This window comes from Marmota marmota, unplaced genomic scaffold (genome assembly GCF_001458135.2).
Source record: "Marmota marmota marmota unplaced genomic scaffold, marMar, whole genome shotgun sequence".
Classification (NCBI taxonomy): domain Eukaryota; kingdom Metazoa; phylum Chordata; class Mammalia; order Rodentia; family Sciuridae; genus Marmota; species Marmota marmota.
The window spans coordinates 1,579,031-1,596,150 of record NW_025999897.1 but is presented as its reverse complement, the minus strand read 5'-3'; the positions used below and the strand labels follow the sequence as shown (position 1 = coordinate 1,596,150).

At 42.6% G+C, this 17,120-nt stretch overlaps 1 protein-coding gene across 6 annotated transcripts in view; it reads left to right on the top strand.

Annotated features, from left to right (window-relative positions):
• The window catches only part of Tex2 (testis expressed 2), a 106,853-nt gene that overhangs the window by 35,545 nt on the left and 54,188 nt on the right, over positions 1–17,120 (top strand). For all 6 annotated transcript variants that reach the window (XM_048798161.1, XM_048798162.1, XM_048798159.1 and 3 more), the window contains exon 2: positions 8,102–9,770. In XM_048798161.1, the coding sequence (XP_048654118.1) occupies positions 8,127–9,770 (1,644 nt within the window). In that variant the 5' untranslated portion in view covers positions 8,102–8,126. The remainder of the gene's footprint in view (positions 1–8,101; positions 9,771–17,120) is intronic.

Genomic DNA, 17,120 nt, shown 5'->3' with positions numbered 1-17,120 from the left:
AACCACCTTTTGTTCATGCATTCATCTGTCCCTGGACACTGGGGCTGCTTCTACCTCTTGGCTATTGTGAATGATGCTGCTCTGAAAAGCATCTGGGTGTCCAGAAAAATCTCTTTAAGACTCTGCCTTCAATTCCTTGAGGTATATACCCAGAAATAGGACTGCAGGATCATAAGGCAGTTCTATTTTAACTTTTTGAATAACTTCATACCAGGTTTTCCATAGTAGTTATACCATTTTGTGGTCTTACCAGCAGTGCACAAGTTCTAATTTATTTTTACATCCTTGCCAGCACTACTATTCTTATTTATTTATTTTTAATTATTTTATTTTTTATTTTATTTTTAGTTATCAGCGGACACAACATCTTTATTTGTATGTGGTGGTGAGGATCGAACCCGAGCCGCTCGCATGCCAGGCGAGCACGCTACCACTTGAGCCACATCCCCAGCCTCTACTATTCTTTTTTAATTACAGTCATCCTCATGGGTGTGAGGTGGTAATTTCATTGTGGTTTTAATTTGCATTTCCCTAATTAGTGATGCTGAGCACCTTTCCATGTATTCATTGGCTATTTGCATATCTTCCTCAGAGAAATGTCTATTAAAATCCTTTGCCCATTTAAAAATCAGGTTATTTGTTGCTGTTGTTGAGTTGGAAGAGCTCTTTATATATTCTGGATATCAATCCCTTATTAGATATGTAATTTTTGAGTGTTCTCTTCCATCTTGTAGGATGCCTTTTTACACTGTTGTGTCCTTTGATATAAATGCTTTAAATTTTGATGTAGACCATTTTATAAAAATCTCTTTTTACTTTTGCTTTCTGTTTGGTGGTATAGCCAAACAATCATTGCCAAATCCAATATCATGAAGCTTTTTAAAAAAAAAATCTTTATTTTTTGTAGTTGTAGTTGGACACAATAACTTTATTTTATTTATTTATTTTTATGTGGTGCTGAGGATCGAACCCAGGGTCTTGCACATGTGAGGCAAGCGCTCTACCACTGAGCCACAACCCCAGCCCCTCATGAAGCTTTTTTAAGTTTTGTAGTCTCAAGTCTTATGTTCAGGTCTTTGATCCGTTTTGAGTTATTTCTCTTACATAATCCAGCTTCGTTCTTTTACTTGAGGAGTGAACTTTGATCCTGGAAAAATGTTTTCTCTGCTTATTTTCTGTCTCCTTTGGACCTTTTCCTTTAACCTCTAACTTACCCATATTTCCTTTAGAGTAGTGCAAGGCTTTCCTTCCTATTACAAAGGGAATGAGGCCCAAGATCCTTATTAAAGGAGAAAGCCAACAGTATTTTCAAATAGTTGGGACAGTGGCTGTTAAAGTCCACAACACTAAATCTCTTCTTTAATAATGTATTGGGACCTGGGGTTGTGGCTCAGTGGTGGAACGCTTCCCTGCATATGTGAGGCACTAGATTCAATCCTCAGCACCACATATAAATAAATAAAATAAAGGTATAAAAAAAATCTTAAAAAGAATAATGTATTCTGATTACCTAATGGAGAAAGATCAACACCTAATTGAGACTACCTTGCATACCTCCCTGTTTACTGTTCCTATTGCGCCTGGAACAAATTACCACCAATTTAGTGGCTTAAAAACAGCACAGATCCATTATCTTACAACCCTAACCCTGGCAATTAGAAGTCCTGAAATGAAGATGTTGGCAGGCCTCCATTTATTCCACTGGGGTGGGGGATCTGCCTGTTTCTTGCCTTGTTCAACTTCTAGAGGCCACCTACATTTCTTGACTCCTTCCCCCTCCTTACATGACTCCAACCCCTGCTTCTATTTCATCTTCTTCTCTGAGTTTTCTGTCTCCCCTTCTCATTATTATTATTATTATTATTATTATTTGTGTGTGTGTGGTGCTGGGGATTGAACCCAGGGCCTTGTGCATGTGAGGCAAGCACTTTATTAACTGAACTATGACCCCAGCCTCCTCTTCCCTTTTTAAAGGAACCTTGTGATTATATTGGATTCACCCTTTTGCAATGGAAAGTAATATATTCACAAGTTTGCGGGATTAAGATGCAAATGCCTCTACGTCCTTTGGGTATAGACCAAGGAGTGGGATAGTTGGGTCAAATGGTGGTTCCATCCAAGTTTTCTAAGGAATCTCCGTACTGCTTTCCAGATTGGCTGCACCAATTTGCAGTCCCAGAGGTAATGTATGAGTGAGCCTTTTCCCCCACATCCTCACCAACAGTTATTGTTGCTTGTATTCTTGATAACTGCCATTTTGACTGGAGTGAGATATAATCTTAGAGTAGTTTGATTTGCATTTCTCTAATTACTAGAGATGTTGTGTTAAGCTTTATAAGTTCTTTGTATATCCTGAAGATTAGTGCTCTATCTGATGTGAGCGTGGTAAAAATTTGCTTATGCTTTACTAGTCTTGTTAAGAAAGTCGGGGCCTAATTCGACATGATGAAGATTTGGGCCTACTTTTTCTTCTATTAGGCATAATGTATCTGGTCTAATTCCTAGATCTTTGATCCACTTTGAGTTGAGTTTTGTGCATGGTGAGAGATAGGGGTTTAGTTTCATTTTGCTGCAAATTGCACCATTTGACTCAGCTATCCCACTCCTTGGTCTATATCCAAAGGACTCAAAAACAGCATACTACAGGGACACAGCCACAACAATGTTTATAGCAGCACAATTCACAATAGCCAAACTGTGGAACCAGCCTAGATGCCCTTCAGTAGATGAATGGATAAATAAACTATGGTATATATACACAATAGAATATTACTCAGCAATAAAAGAAAATAAAATTTTGGCATTTGCAGGTAAATGGATGGAGTTGGAGAATATCATGCTAAGTGAAGTAAGCCAATCCCAAAATACCAGAGGCAGAATGTTTTTTCTGATAAGTGGATGCTAACCCACAATGAGGGTAGGGGGCATGGAATGAGTGGAGGAACTTTGGATGGGGCAAAGGGGAGGAGGGGATGGGGCATGGGGACAGGAAAGATGGTAGAATGAGATGGACATCATTACCCTGGGTACATGTATGACTGCACAAATGGTGTGACTTTACTTCATGTACAACCACAGAAGTGAAAAATTTTGCCCCATTTGTGTACACTGAATCAAAGAGCTTTCTGCTGATATGAATAACTGATTAGAACTAATAACATTAAAATTTTTTAAAAAGATGCAGATGTCATTGAGAGGCATGGGGCAGGGGGCGGGGATACTTACATAAATAAGTATCTACCTGCCTGTCTTGCAGAAGATACATATACCTCATTGCTTAGAGACTCAGACAGTCTAGATTCTTCTTCATGTTCTCCCCTCCCCTCCAGTCTTCATCTGGACTGTTGTTCCTCTTTTTGTCTTCCTTCTCATCTGTCCCTTTTTTTTTTTAAGTATTTATTTTTTTAGGTGGACACAATATCTTTATTTCATTTTTATGTGGTGCTGAGAATCAAACCTAGTGCCTCATGCATGCTAGGTGAGCGCGCTACCACTTGAGCCACATCCCCAGCCCTGTCCCTTTCTTTCCAATCCTATGTCCAGCCCTCTAGTTTAGGCATTTCTCACCTCATTCTGGTCTGCCAAAATAGCCTTCAAGTGGGTCTGCTTACCTGTAATTTTCCCAGTAGATATTTTGAGCTTACCTTGAAGCATACTTAATATTTGGTCTCTGTCAATAATTCTGTTATCTGAAGTCTTTTTTCCCCCCACCATCTTTATTTCTGCTGGTCCTCAGGTACCTTGTTTCCTTGTCATCCTGTTACATTCCTTGCATTTGAGCCAGTATTTGTAGGAATAACCTGAGGGCTTAGGCATGACTATGTTTCTAGGGAAATGACTTCTATTCCCTTCTGCCAGGCCCTGGGGATAGTCCTGGTCCAAGACCATCTCAAAGGAGGTTCATTCCCAGGGATGAATGTGGGCAGGGGAGACCCAGTCTACATGAGGATTGATTTGTGTGGGGTTCACCAATTATCAAGTGGATGTAGCCCTTTGGGGTCTCTGCTCTGTTCAGGAGTCTCCAGTTAGTGCTCCACCTTATCCAGCCCTGGACTTCCATCTCTGCTCAGGTGGCCTTTAAAGTAAAAGTGCCGTCTTGCCAGCATTGACCAGCTAATGCTTTGAAGGCAAAATATTACTATTTTCCTTAGTTTCTACCTGGTCATTCCTTGCTCAATTGCCAAAGCTTCAGAACTTTTTAGAGGATTTAAAAAACATGTGTTGTATTCAGGACAATGATGGGCCTGATAATGGAGCCTGTCTCGCAGCCATCAAATGCCTGGCCTGGTTTTCTATGTTGCCTCTGCCACCCCCATCCCTTCTGCACCTAGACATGATTAATCTTTAGCAACCACTGTGATCACATCAGACTTATGCTTACACACATCTCTGGCAGGAAATCGTCTCTAGGGAAGCATAGTGACTACATGTGCTATAGATTGTTCCCTCCCCAGATGCAGAGGTCAGTGTTAAACTCCAAGGTGTCTTCTGGTAACTTTGGAAAAAGACATGTTGGGAAGGAAATTGCCTCCAGTTCCTGAGGGGTTGAAAAGGTTATCTCTTTTTTTCTTTTTTTGAGTCTGGACATAATTGAGTTTGGTAGCAAAGGACAAAAGGCTCATCATTTTTTATGGTGCTAGATTGTCAGATGGATAATGAGGCCCTTTATTTCTCTGCAGCTGGTCACATGCTGCTGGTTGAAAACTGAGCCCTTAGCTCATGGGGGGAGCCATCCATGACTGCTATCAGAGGGTACGTACCATGACCAGGAAGAGCAGGAAAAAGGAGCATGCACAACATGCTTGATGAAGCAGCTTGCTGTGTGGACAGGGCATCCAGGAAGCCCATGTGCCCTTGAATAAACCACATTATCTTCCAGGGCATTGGTCATAGGCTCTTTCCACTTGGTCTTGTTGTCCTGTGGACTGACTGTCGGGAGGGCTGGGAACCAGCTGTTGGGAGGATTGAGAGGAGGAGACCATCTGAGGGTTGTCTGGAGACCATGCCATGGACTCAAGTTCCAGTACCCTCAGTGATCCAGCAATTTTGATCCTAGAAGCAGCCTCATTTTGCAGATAAGTAAACAGGCTCGGAGGTTTTCATGTATTTGAAGAGTGATACTCTGGCCTCATGTGGCTGGTTTTAGTAAAAAAGAAGGAAGTGTAGTCAGCTTTGGTCAGTGTGAACCTCTGAAGCTGCTGCTAAAGGCCTGGAGAAAGATAGTAGGAACCATGGTGAACCAGACTGCCTGTCCCCATCAGGCCCTGTTGGTGGACACAGACCTTGAGACTGGTTAGAGATCTGGCAGGCCAGGGCATCCCTGATTATGTGGGACGGGTTTAGGCAAATAGGCCCCTGGTGGCCTTTGCACACAAAATAACAGCCTTTGTGCCGCCTTTCCCCTGGGGCCTTGCCTGCCTGCTGAGACCACAGCCTCCTGGACACACAGCTGTTTTCACCCTGTAACCTTGGGCTGGACTGACTTGGGCCTTGATTCCCAGGTCACCCACCCTCAAATTGCAAATGGGCCTCTTCGTTCTTGCAGTGCTTCCCAGTGGACCAGCTCACACTCTTCAGCCTCACAGTGCTTTGCACTTGACAGAGTTGGCTTCGCTTGGCAGCCATTGCCCACATTGAAGCAGCCTCTGAACAACAGAGCCTTCCACATTGTCCTTTATGTTATTAAAGCAATTTACTGGGAATTATCAAGTGCCAAACTTTCTTTTTGAATTACCTCCATAATTTTTTTTTAAAATTACCCTTGTAAAACTAGGTGACAGTTAAAGGAAAACTGTGTTGCTCCTGGTATTGTTGTCCTTTGCAAGCCTTCAAACCTGTTGGCATACATTTAACGGAAGGATTGTCCTGGACCCGAGGCTGTTTTCCTAGCTGCTGCCAGTTCCCTCATTTAAATTGCTTCATCTTGTTGATGGTGATTGTTCTGTTTTCCTGAGTTCAACAAGCAGAGGGGAGCCAGAGGGTCTGGAGTGAACATGTGCAAAACTTGGCTGGAAAGTTTTTAGAAAAAAGATTTCTGTCAAGTATTTGATACTAAAAGTGTATAATTTCAGACGTGTCCACATTGTGACTGTGCCCTGGCACTGTGTTCTTGTCCTTGCCAGAGAATTTCCACACTCTAATGATCCAGGGTCATTGTTTCCACCTCTGCACCCACCAAGGCTTCTGTTTTCTCTTGATAGTGGTATCAAGTGCCAGAACTTTGAACAGGAATATGTGGCAGAAGACTTAAATGTGGAAGCTCTTCAAATTAAAGGAACAAACAAGCAATAAAATGTTGATAATCTGTGGCAGATAACTTATCCGTGTACTGTGCTGGGTTTTATACAGTGAGATCTTGGTTTGTTCAAGCCCCCATAGATTCAGCTGGGAAAGGAACAAGTACCAGAAGCCCTGTTGCCTGGTCCCAAGACAGATGCTCTTTCTGCTCACCCATGATGCCTCTCTCATACCCATGATCTCCTCCTGACCCCCAACATCCACTCCCTGTCCTGGAGACAGACAACACATGCTGGTGGCTGACCACACGGTGCCTATGTTCATCTTCATGCCCTTGTCCCTTCTTTTCTCCTAATTCTGCCACTACCCATCTATCAGTTTAGAAGACTGAGGGAGTGTCTTACCTCCCCTGCACACTGCCTTGCTTTCCTCAGAACTCCTGAAGTCTGCCTTAGGTTGTAGCTCTTTTGATGGTGTCTCTGTCCATAATGTGGCATTAATTTCCATCTTGAGAGGCCTGATAAAATGTGTAGTGCTTAGTAAATGGGCCATGTGTTAAGTTAGCTTTCTGTTGCTATGACAAAATACCGGAGAAAATCAAATTAGAGGAGAAAAGATTTATTTTTGGCCCCTGGTTTCAGAGGCTTCAGTCCATGGCCCCTAGGCTCTTCTGTCTCTGAGCCTGTGGCGAGGCAGAACATTATGATGGGGAGCACGTGGTAGAGTAAAGCTGTCATCTCATGGCAGCCAAGAAGTTGCTTTTATAGCAAAGCCCCTCCCACCAAATCCATTAAGCTATGAATCCATAAGTGGATTAATTTATTTATGAAGTCAGATCCCTCGTGATCCAGTCATTTCCTCAAAGCCCCACAACTACTGCTGTGCTGGGGACTAAGCCTTCAACACAGGAGCCTTTGTGAGATATTTAAGATCCAAACTGTAGCAGGTTGAAAGTGAATAAGGAGAGGTAAAATGTACCAGATGTCGGGAGGTGTTTTAGTGTCTTGTATTTTGATGCCCAACTCTCCAGGTGTCTGTTTCTTTCCAGTTAACTGCTTAGCACCAAAAGGGCAGAGAGCCTGGTGAAGGTGTGTCTCACTGCACTCCTTGGTAAAGTTCTTGTTTGGTGATAGGCTATAGAATCAATACTTAATTTTTCTGCCATTTGAATAATAGATTCAGTTTAAAATAGATGTTTGCTTTATTCTGAAGCCTCATGTCTTCATGGCCTCCTAAATACCTTGGTCTTATGGTGCCTATCATTTGGAAGATAAAGAAGCCAATCATGGTGTGATTAGTTTACAGATTTCCACACTTGGAAACTTTGCCACTTACTTGTAATGGCAAGATGGCACAGTGTTGGCAGCCACAAGCCAAATAATTGTTAGAATCACAGTGAAAATTGAAGGGGAAGCAATACCCACCCTGGGCTAGCTCTTTACAGCCAGACAACCACTGGTGAAATTTTTGTTCCAAGGTCATTAAAATCCCCAGGATGCTGCATTTGCTTCTGGATACTGGTAACATCTATTGTTCCAGTATCTCAAGCCTCATAGTAGAGAATTGCTGATAGAAAGGAGCCAGTAAAAAGGAGGAAGCAGTTATTCAGATGTTGTGAAGTAAGACAGATTGTGTGGCATTTATAATACTAGCGTGGTTTGCTTATAAAAGAGAATGCCTAACTAAAATTAATCTAGTGAAAATTAAGCCATTAACCTGCTGAAATGAAAAGCAGTGGATGTCTGCCAAATAAAAGAATGATCACCATTTAAACTGAGCTTCATCTGGGCTCGCCATCCACAAATGGCAGTGTCTCCTTAGAGAGAACGCTCCCTGATTTCTGTTTTTCTCACTGTTTTCACAGGGCCTGAGCCCTAGTGAAGCTGGCAATGACAAGTCTGAATGGTCGCCATGCCGAGAAAACCATTGACATGCCAAAACCATCAGCCCCCAAAGTGCACGTGCAGAGGTCCGTGTCCCGAGACACCATCGCCATTCACTTCTCGGCATCCGGGGAGGAGGAGGAGGAAGAGGAGGAGGAGTTCCGGGAGTATCTCAAAGAGGGACTGGATGACCAAAGCATTGTAACTGGGCTTGAAGCCAAGGAGGACCTCTACCTTGAACCCCAAGGTTGTCATGACCCCGTGGGCCCTGCCACCTCACCTATCCTGGCAGATGGACCGTCTGGGTCCCAGGCCCCTGCCATTTTGCCCATCTCTGAGAACACTGTAAAGCTGTTGGAGTGCCCTGCTCCGGCAGTGCAAGTATTAAGTACAGTGCCATTGGCTCTGTCCCCAGGGTCATCTTCGTCAGGGCCCTTAGCTAGCTCTCCCAGTGTGTCGTCCCTTTCTGAGCAGAAAACCAGTTCTTCCTCCCCATTGTCCTCTCCTTCCAAGTCTCCTGTCCTCTCATCCAGTGCCTCATCCTCCACCCTTTCCAGCGCAAAACCCTTCATGAGCCTAGTAAAGTCCCTGTCGACTGAGGTGGAGCCAAAAGAATCCTCACACCCCCCAAGGCACAGGCACTTGATGAAGACATTAGTCAAGTCTCTGTCCACGGACACTTCCAGGCAGGAGTCGGAATCTGTGTCCTATAAGCCCCCCGACTCCAAATTGAACTTACACCTGTTCAAGCAGTTCACGCAGCCGCGAAACACAGGTGGAGACTCCAAAACTGCACCTTCTTCCCCGCTGACTTCTCCTTCTGATACTCGCTCCTTTTTTAAAGTGCCCGAAATGGAGGCGAAAATCGAAGACACTAAACGACGCCTTTCAGAAGTCATATATGAGCCTTTTCAGCTCCTTAGTAAAATTATAGGGGAAGAAAGTGGCAGCCATAGGCCCAAAGCCTTATCTTCAAGTGCTTCAGAACTCTCCAATCTGTCCAGCTTGAACGGGCACTTGGAAAGCAATAACAACTACAGCATCAAGGAGGAGGAATGTGACTCTGAGGGGGACGGTTACAGCAGTGACTCCAATGTCCCCAGGAGCGACCTTCCAAAGACCACTGAAGAGCCTGCAAAAGAGGCAGAACTGCGAGTTTCCCAGACGAGCAGTCTGAAGGATTTGGGCCTGAAGACCAGCTCACTGGTTCTTGAGAAGTGTTCGTTGTCTGCCTTAGTGAGCAAAGAAGACGAGGAGTTCTGTGAACTGTACACCGAGGACTTTGACCTGGAAACAGAGGGGGAGGGGAGAGCCAATAAGCCCCCAGATGTCGCTCTCCAGCCAGTGGTGCTTGCAGACGGTGGGGTGGCTCCAGACAGTGAGGACGAGGTGGACTTGGCCACGCAGCACCCAGAATTGCCCATGAAGACACTGGGCTTCTTTATAATGTGTGTCTATGCGTACCTCATCCTCCCCCTCCCCTACTACATGAGCGGCCTCTTTCTGGGAATTGGCCTTGGATTCATGACTGCAATTTGCATGATCTGGTTTTTTACACCACCAAGTGCTCATAAATGTCACAAGTCACATAAACATCTGCAACACTGGCACACAAGATCACTGGACATCAAAGAACCTGAAATACTGAAGGTAAGCCTCTCCCGGGCCACCAGCAGGTACACACGCTTTCATAGTCTTACGCTATAGCCAACCGCGCTGTTTTGGCTAATTGTTAAAGATTTTCACCCAAACAGTGTTTCAGGACACTCTTCAGACAGCCAGGACACTCATCTGGTAAATCTCACTCTGGCTCAGTTTTGCTGATGTACCAGGTAGTTTTTCAAAGATCTCCATGGCTCTAGAAAGTAGTCTCTAAACTTGCCAGGGATTTGCTACTTGTGGAGGATTTTGTTATAGCTGGGTCTTTTAGGGTTAAATATTCTTGAGACTCTGGACTCCTAGAACTGCAAGAAAAGGCAGAGAGGGAGAAAAGACAAATTAATATCCACAGGTGGTCTTTGCTGGCTGTCCTCTCTCCTGTACACAGCAGGGCATGGGCTAGAGAAAGAGATGTCACTTCTCCCCATGCATGTCAGGTGTCAGGCTCTGGGCCTTCTGTAGGTGCCTGAGACGATCCATCAGGGTACAAGATGAGTCTATCAGAACTTATATTTATATATTTGATTATTGAATTTTTTCTGCTTATTTTATGTGTTTCATTAACATACACAGTACAAAAGCAGTTGTAGCTTATATAGTTTATAAGACATATGTGATGATGGGCTGGGGTTGTGGCTCAGTGGTAGAGTGCTTGCCTAGCACATGTGAGGCACTGGATTCGATCCTCAGCACTGCATAAAAACAAATAAATTAATTAAATAAAGGTATTATGTCTATCTGCAACTGAAAAAAAATATTTAAAAAAAGACATACATGTCTCTCCATATATACATTTATATGTATGTTTTTACAAATAGGATATAGAATAAAAAATGTTTAGAGTCCACTGATGTATAAAGTTGTCTAATTGTTTTGTTTGCAGTTTTACACATGAGGAGACAGTCTCTGAGAGGTGGTTATTTGTCCAAGGTTTCTTGCTATTTAATTAAGTAACAGGGGTAGGATTTGGAGCCTGGTGTGCCCTCTTGCTTTCCCCATGACACCTCTGCAGAAAGTTTGTGCCTGGACCTGCCCCAAGAAGCCCTGGCATTATAGAAGAACAAAAAGAACTCAGTTTTGGACCTTATTGATTATAGCCTTTAGTTTTTCAAGTTCCAAGCTTGTTTGATTTCCCTATTAAACTAATAGGATTTTTCCTCCACTGTATGTAAATAAGAATGCTCTAAAAGTGGCAGCACAATCTCTCTCCATTGCAAAAAAAAAAAAAAAAACCCACAAGGGGAAGAACTCTTTCAGGTCCAAAATGCTATTATTTTATTTTTAAACTTCATAATCTTTTTTCCTTGCTCAAAGGAAATACATGGACATTGTTTTAAAAATACACAGAGAATTTCTTTAAAAAACATTTTTTTATCACACCCGTGAGAGAATTATTATTAATTATTTGATATGTAGTCTTAGTCGCCATCTTTTTAAAGTTCCTCATGTGTGCGGGTCTTTGATTTAATGGGATGGTGTATTAGGCAGCTGACCTTTTTTCTTTCTTCCTCATGGCAATATGTTATGAGACTGTTTCTTTTTTAAGAGAACTGGTGTTGAGGCGAGGATGTGACACCCTTAAGCTTAGTATTAATATATGAAGTGAAAGCAGAGCAAAGTGACTCATTATGTACCATGGCTCAGCTTTTTGGATAGGATGGTGCTGTGACTACCTGATTTACATGCCCACTAAGTAAGTTAGTGCCAACTTTTGCCAAGAAAAATGGTGCTTCTACTAATTCCACTGCCTAGACTGGCGTTTAGTTTAAACTGGGTTGAGCACTTACCTGTCTTGGGAAGATTTTAATCTTAATCCAGTCTTTAGATTTGATCCAATCACCGTTATATGTCAGGGGTTTACCAACAACCACAGGATGCCATTGGAGTGGGATTTTCATGCTGTAATAATAGTTCAGGTGCTTTAATCTGATCATTGGAACAGTAAAGGCAACAACACTATGAGCTGAACATCTTCAGTGGGCTAGGCTTAGGTCATTCATTACCTTACTCAATCCTCATCACAGTGCTATTCAGTTAGGGTATGTGCTCATGAAGAAATGGAGGCCCATTTAAGTTATTTATTCATGGTCACACAGTTAGTGGTTGGTGGAAACATGCAGGACTAACCTTTTCTTTTAAGGAAGGTATCTTAGTCCATATTCTGTTGTTAATCACATACTACCACAGACTGGGTAAGTTGAAAAGAGGTCTATTTTGGGTCACGGATCTGCCCTAGGGTTGAGGGGTCACATCTGATGATGATGTTCTTACTGGCAGAGTCCCAAGGCAGCACAGGGCATCACCTGGCAGGAGAGAGAGAGAGAGAGAGAGAGTGTGTGTGTGTGTGTGTATGTGTGTGTGTATTCTCTGGTCTCTCTCCCTTTTCTTTTAAAACCGTGAGTGTTCATTTGTAGGACCTCCACTACATAACCTTATCTAATCCTAATTATCTCTTAAAGGCCCCATCTCAAAATACAATGATCAGATTAAGTTTCCACCCTCTTAATATCTAATGTCTCACAATGAGGATTAAACTCCAACATGAGTTTTAGAAGGGTCAAACTATAGCAGAAGGTATTTTGCTGTGTCCAGGATAAACCCATTTGAATCTTCCTTTTACAGAACTAGTACTTTAATGTTTTCATAGAATGACACCTGTAATCCAAGCAAATTGTCTTAGGCTGTCTTATGATTGATTTTGGATGGCTCTGATTGTTGGGAATTCTTTTTCATTCTTAGCCTTAACTTATTTAGAATGGGTTCATTGCTAATAAGGCAAAGTACAGTTTAGCCTGAATTTTTTAATTTGATGTGCAGGGCAGTTTTTAGAAACCTAGATAAACCCATTCTCTACTTAGAAGAGGGTACTACTTTAGGTTAGAAGGGCATGTTGTATGTTGTAAGCTGAGTATTTCAAATGCAGATGATCTTTGGGCTAATTAATTTTATTGAGTGGAAGATCATACTATTGGGAATCATTTTAAAAATATGTCACTTTAGCCAGGTTTTGTGGTGCAGGCCTATAATCCCAGTAGCTTGGGAGTCTGAGGCAGAAGGATCACAAGTTCAAAGCTAGCCTCAGCAAAAGCAAAGCACTAAGCAACTCAGGGAGACCCTGACTCTAAATTAAAAAAAAATAGAGCTAGGGATGTGGCTGAATGGTAGAGTGCCCCTGAGTTCAATCCCGGGTGCCCAAAAAACAACAAAAAAAAAAACATTTAGTAGCGTTAATATTAAATTTAGGACCCAAATGTTCTGATTAGAAAAGGAAAGTATATTGGAATCTAACTTTAACCATCTATTTTCTTCTCTTGTATTTTCTCCCTGGGCCTGTATGAATTAGGATAATACTAGTTATTGTAAAACACTACAAGTTTATTTCATGCCTTCATTATAGATGTTTCAGGTAGGTTGGTAGCCTCCTGAGTGTGTTGAGTCAGGGGCCCAGGCCATGTGCATCTGCTCATCACCAAGTCCTCAGCACCTGCTGTGTGTTGGGCATGTGATAAGTCATTGTTGGGTGAGTGGGTGGGTCCACAGATGATGAAAATCTAGTCGGTGACTTGGTATTGACCATATCATCTCCTGATGAAATTGCTTTTTAAAAGGAATCCCTTATGTCTGCTAAAATAACAACAACATACTAGTTTTGGTTGACAGGAATGATTATTTTTTGCTGGGAGGGCATGGTTACTGGAGATTGAAACCAGGGGTTCTTTATCTCTGAGCTATGTTGTTGTTTAGAAACCATTAGCAATTAAATCAGCTGTCTCCTGCAGTCTGTGCTCTCTCCTGCAATGCTGCCCGCCTGGATTTTGAGAGTTCTGGGAATTGAACCCAGGCTGCCACATGCCAGGCAAGCAGTCCACCACTGAGCCCCACCCCCAGCCCTGCCCTCCTGCATTTTAAAGAGAGTAGAATGGTGGGTGCTGGGGGAGGATTAGAGAAATGGGCATGGTGGTGAACTCTGGGTTTTCACTCTGCCCCTAGGTTTGTGGCTGTGAAGTGATGAGGAAATAGGCCTCAGTTTCTTTATAATACAGGTCTGTTGCTGTGATTGGTTGTGGTTTATCCCTGCCAAAACTCATGTTGACATTTAATTCCCTGTGTAATAGTGTTGAGAAGTGGTGGTCCTTTAAGAGAAGGTGCCACCCTTGTGGAAGGAGTAATATTGTTCTGTAAAAGATTAGTTATCCTGAGAGTGGATCATTACAAAGCCAGCTAGGCACCTGCCCTTTTTCTCTCTCACACACATTTTGCTCTTCCTCATGCCCCGGCCTCCCCCTTTCCTTACCCCCTACATGGAACAGCACGTGGCCCTACCAGAAGCCGAGCAGAGGCTGCAGCATGCTCTTGGACCTCTAGAGTGCTGATCTGTCAATTTCTTTCCTTTAAAAATTACCCAGACTTGAATATTTTGTTATAGCAACAGAAAGCAGACTGAAGACATCTTTGAACCTGTTTTTGGAATGAGTCAAAAGAGCTACTTTTCGATTTTTTTTTTTTTTTGTAATGCTGGGGACTGAACCCATGGCCTCATACACACTAAGCAAGCATTGGTTTGAAATATTTTTGTGCATTGGATCCTATTGAGTTTTGTAGAGAAAATGATAATGCAGTTCTGGAGGGCAGGAATGAAAACCTTCAAATAAACAAAACAAACCCTCCCTGATACTAGAGGCTCTAAAACTTGCTGTTGACTAAACTCCCTAATACAGAGGCGCAGACCCTTACAGTGATCCTGCATGCTTCATGCCCTCAGTAGACTCCATCTGTGAGCCATGAGCCTGTGGAGCAGGGACCAGGTTGCTCAAAGTCTATTTTGGGAGACCACATGTTTTTAAACCTCTGTTCTCATTGAGAGGTCCAGGAGGGGCTTGCAGCCTGAACAGAACTAAGAGCCTAGATCCTTTATTGGTCCCCAAAACAATGCAAGGAGCAGTTTTTCTTCTCTGTGACTTAACATGAGGACAAGGAGGGGAAAAGTAAAGTTTTTCTTTACCTTATCAGGACAGTTTTCATATCCGGTTTACACTGCTGATTTGTATTTAAACATGGTGCTGTAGCAGTGATGGATATGTGCGACAACACGCCAAAAAAAGATTAATTTGCAGCTAAGAAGTGGCTATTCTCAAAGGCTGGTGACTTCTGAGCCCACACTGTACTCTACCATCTCCCAAGCCAAGCACAGCTGATCAGAAAATACTGCTCTGGAACGTATGCAAGAAGGGCCTCCATGTGGCTAAAGAGCTGTCAGTATCCAAGAAGAACCTCAGGACCATCTCCAACGCCTAAGTGGCTGAGGCGCCTGGAATTTGCCATCCTTCTGCCTCAGCCTCCTGAGCTGTTGGTATTACAGGTGTGCCCACTGTGCCCAGTGCCCACTCGTTCTCCCCCCCTCCTTCCACTGTTAGGATTTATTTATTTATTTATTTACATTTTTTTATTTGTCCTTTTAGATATGCATGACAGTAGAGTATATTTTAACATACATACATGGAGTATAACTTATTCTGATTAGGATTCCATTCTTGTGATGGTTATACATGATGTGGAGTTACACTGGTCATGTATTCATATATGAACATATGAAGGTTAAGTCTGATTCATTCTACTGTCTTTCCTATTCTCATCCTTCCTACCTTCCCTTCATTCCCCATGTCTAATCTTGAACTTCTTTTCTTCCCTTACCCCCCTTATTGTTTGTTGATATTTGTATATCAGAACATTCAACCTTTGGTTTCTTGGGATTGGCTTATTTCACTTTGCATGATATTCTCCAGATCCATCTATTTACCAGCAGATGCCATAAAGTCATTCTTTTTTATGGTGGAGTAATATTCCATTGTGTGTATATACCACATTTTCTTTATCATTCATCTGTTGAAGAGTACCTAGGTTGGTTCCATAGCATAGCCATTGTGAATTGAGCTGCTGTAAACATTGATGTGGCTGCATCACTGTTATAGCCTCATTTTAAGTCCATTGGGTGTATGCCAAGAGTGGGATAACTGGGTCAAATGGTGGTTCCATTCCAGGTTTTCTGAGGAATCTCCACACTGCTTTCCAGAGTGGTTGCACCAATTTGCAGGCCCAACCAGCACCGTATGAGTGAACTTTTTTTCCCACATCCTCATTAACATTTATCATTACTTGCTTCACAGTAAAGGAAACAATCAAAAGTGTGAAGAGAGAGCCTATAGAATGGGAGAAAATCTTTGCCACCTGCACCTCAGATAGAGTATTAATCTCCAGAATATATAAAAAAACTCACAAAACATAACACCAAAAAAAAAAAAAAAAAAACACCCATTCAATAAATGGGCAAAGGAACTGAACAGCCAATTCACAGAAGAAATATAATCAGTCAACAGATATATGAAAAAGGTTCAATATCTTTATTAAAGAAATGCACATTAAAACTATACTGAGATTCCATCTCACTATAGTCAGAATGACAATTATCAAGAATACACGTAATGATAAATGTCCACCTGTTTGTTCTTAATGTGTGGGGAGGTCATGGTCAATGTGAAGAAGCACAGGAGAGCTGAGTGTGGTGGTACATACCTGGAATCCCAGCAGTTCTAGAGGCTGAGGCAGGAGGATCACAGGTTCTAGGCCAGCCTCACCAACTTAATGAGGCCCTAAGCAAGTTAGTGAGACCCTGTCTCAAAAAAAAAATAAAAAGGGTTGGGGATGTGACTCAGTAGTAAGCAACCCCAGGTTCAATCCCCAGTCTCCCGCCCCCACTTAATGTATGGTTTTTATAAATATAGCTATTTCCCCCTCTCCTCCCCCCAAAAAAAAACAGCCTGGGAGAAAGGTTGCCTTGGGCATCCAGCTCAAGTGAGGAGTGATTGCCTGGAAGCAAGGCAGCCACTGGAGCCTTAGGAGAAGCTAATGGGACTTAGAACCTGGCATGCTGGGTCAGGTAGCAAAACGCAGGGCCACCATAGTGACAGCCCTGGCATGATAAATCTCTGGAGTTCTTTTTTGGGTGACTGACTATATGTCCTGAGCTGGAGACCCTTGGAAAGAATGGGTTGGGCCTGAGAGAATGAGGCATTTAGAGTCAGCATATTGTACTCGGGATGTTTGCCACACATTCTTAATTGGATTGGATGGTTCGTCTTCAAAAATGTACTTGTCACTTGGCCAGGAGTATATTTCATTCAGTGCCTCTGTACACCAACCTTTCTATGTTTGTAACAAAAAACTTCCTGAAGATTTCGTAAGGTTCTTGGATTTATGTTTGAGGTGTGACTCAGATGCAGTTTTGAATTATATTCATGAGCAGGTTCTTTATCTTAGACTTATAAATCAACAGCAGAATATAGC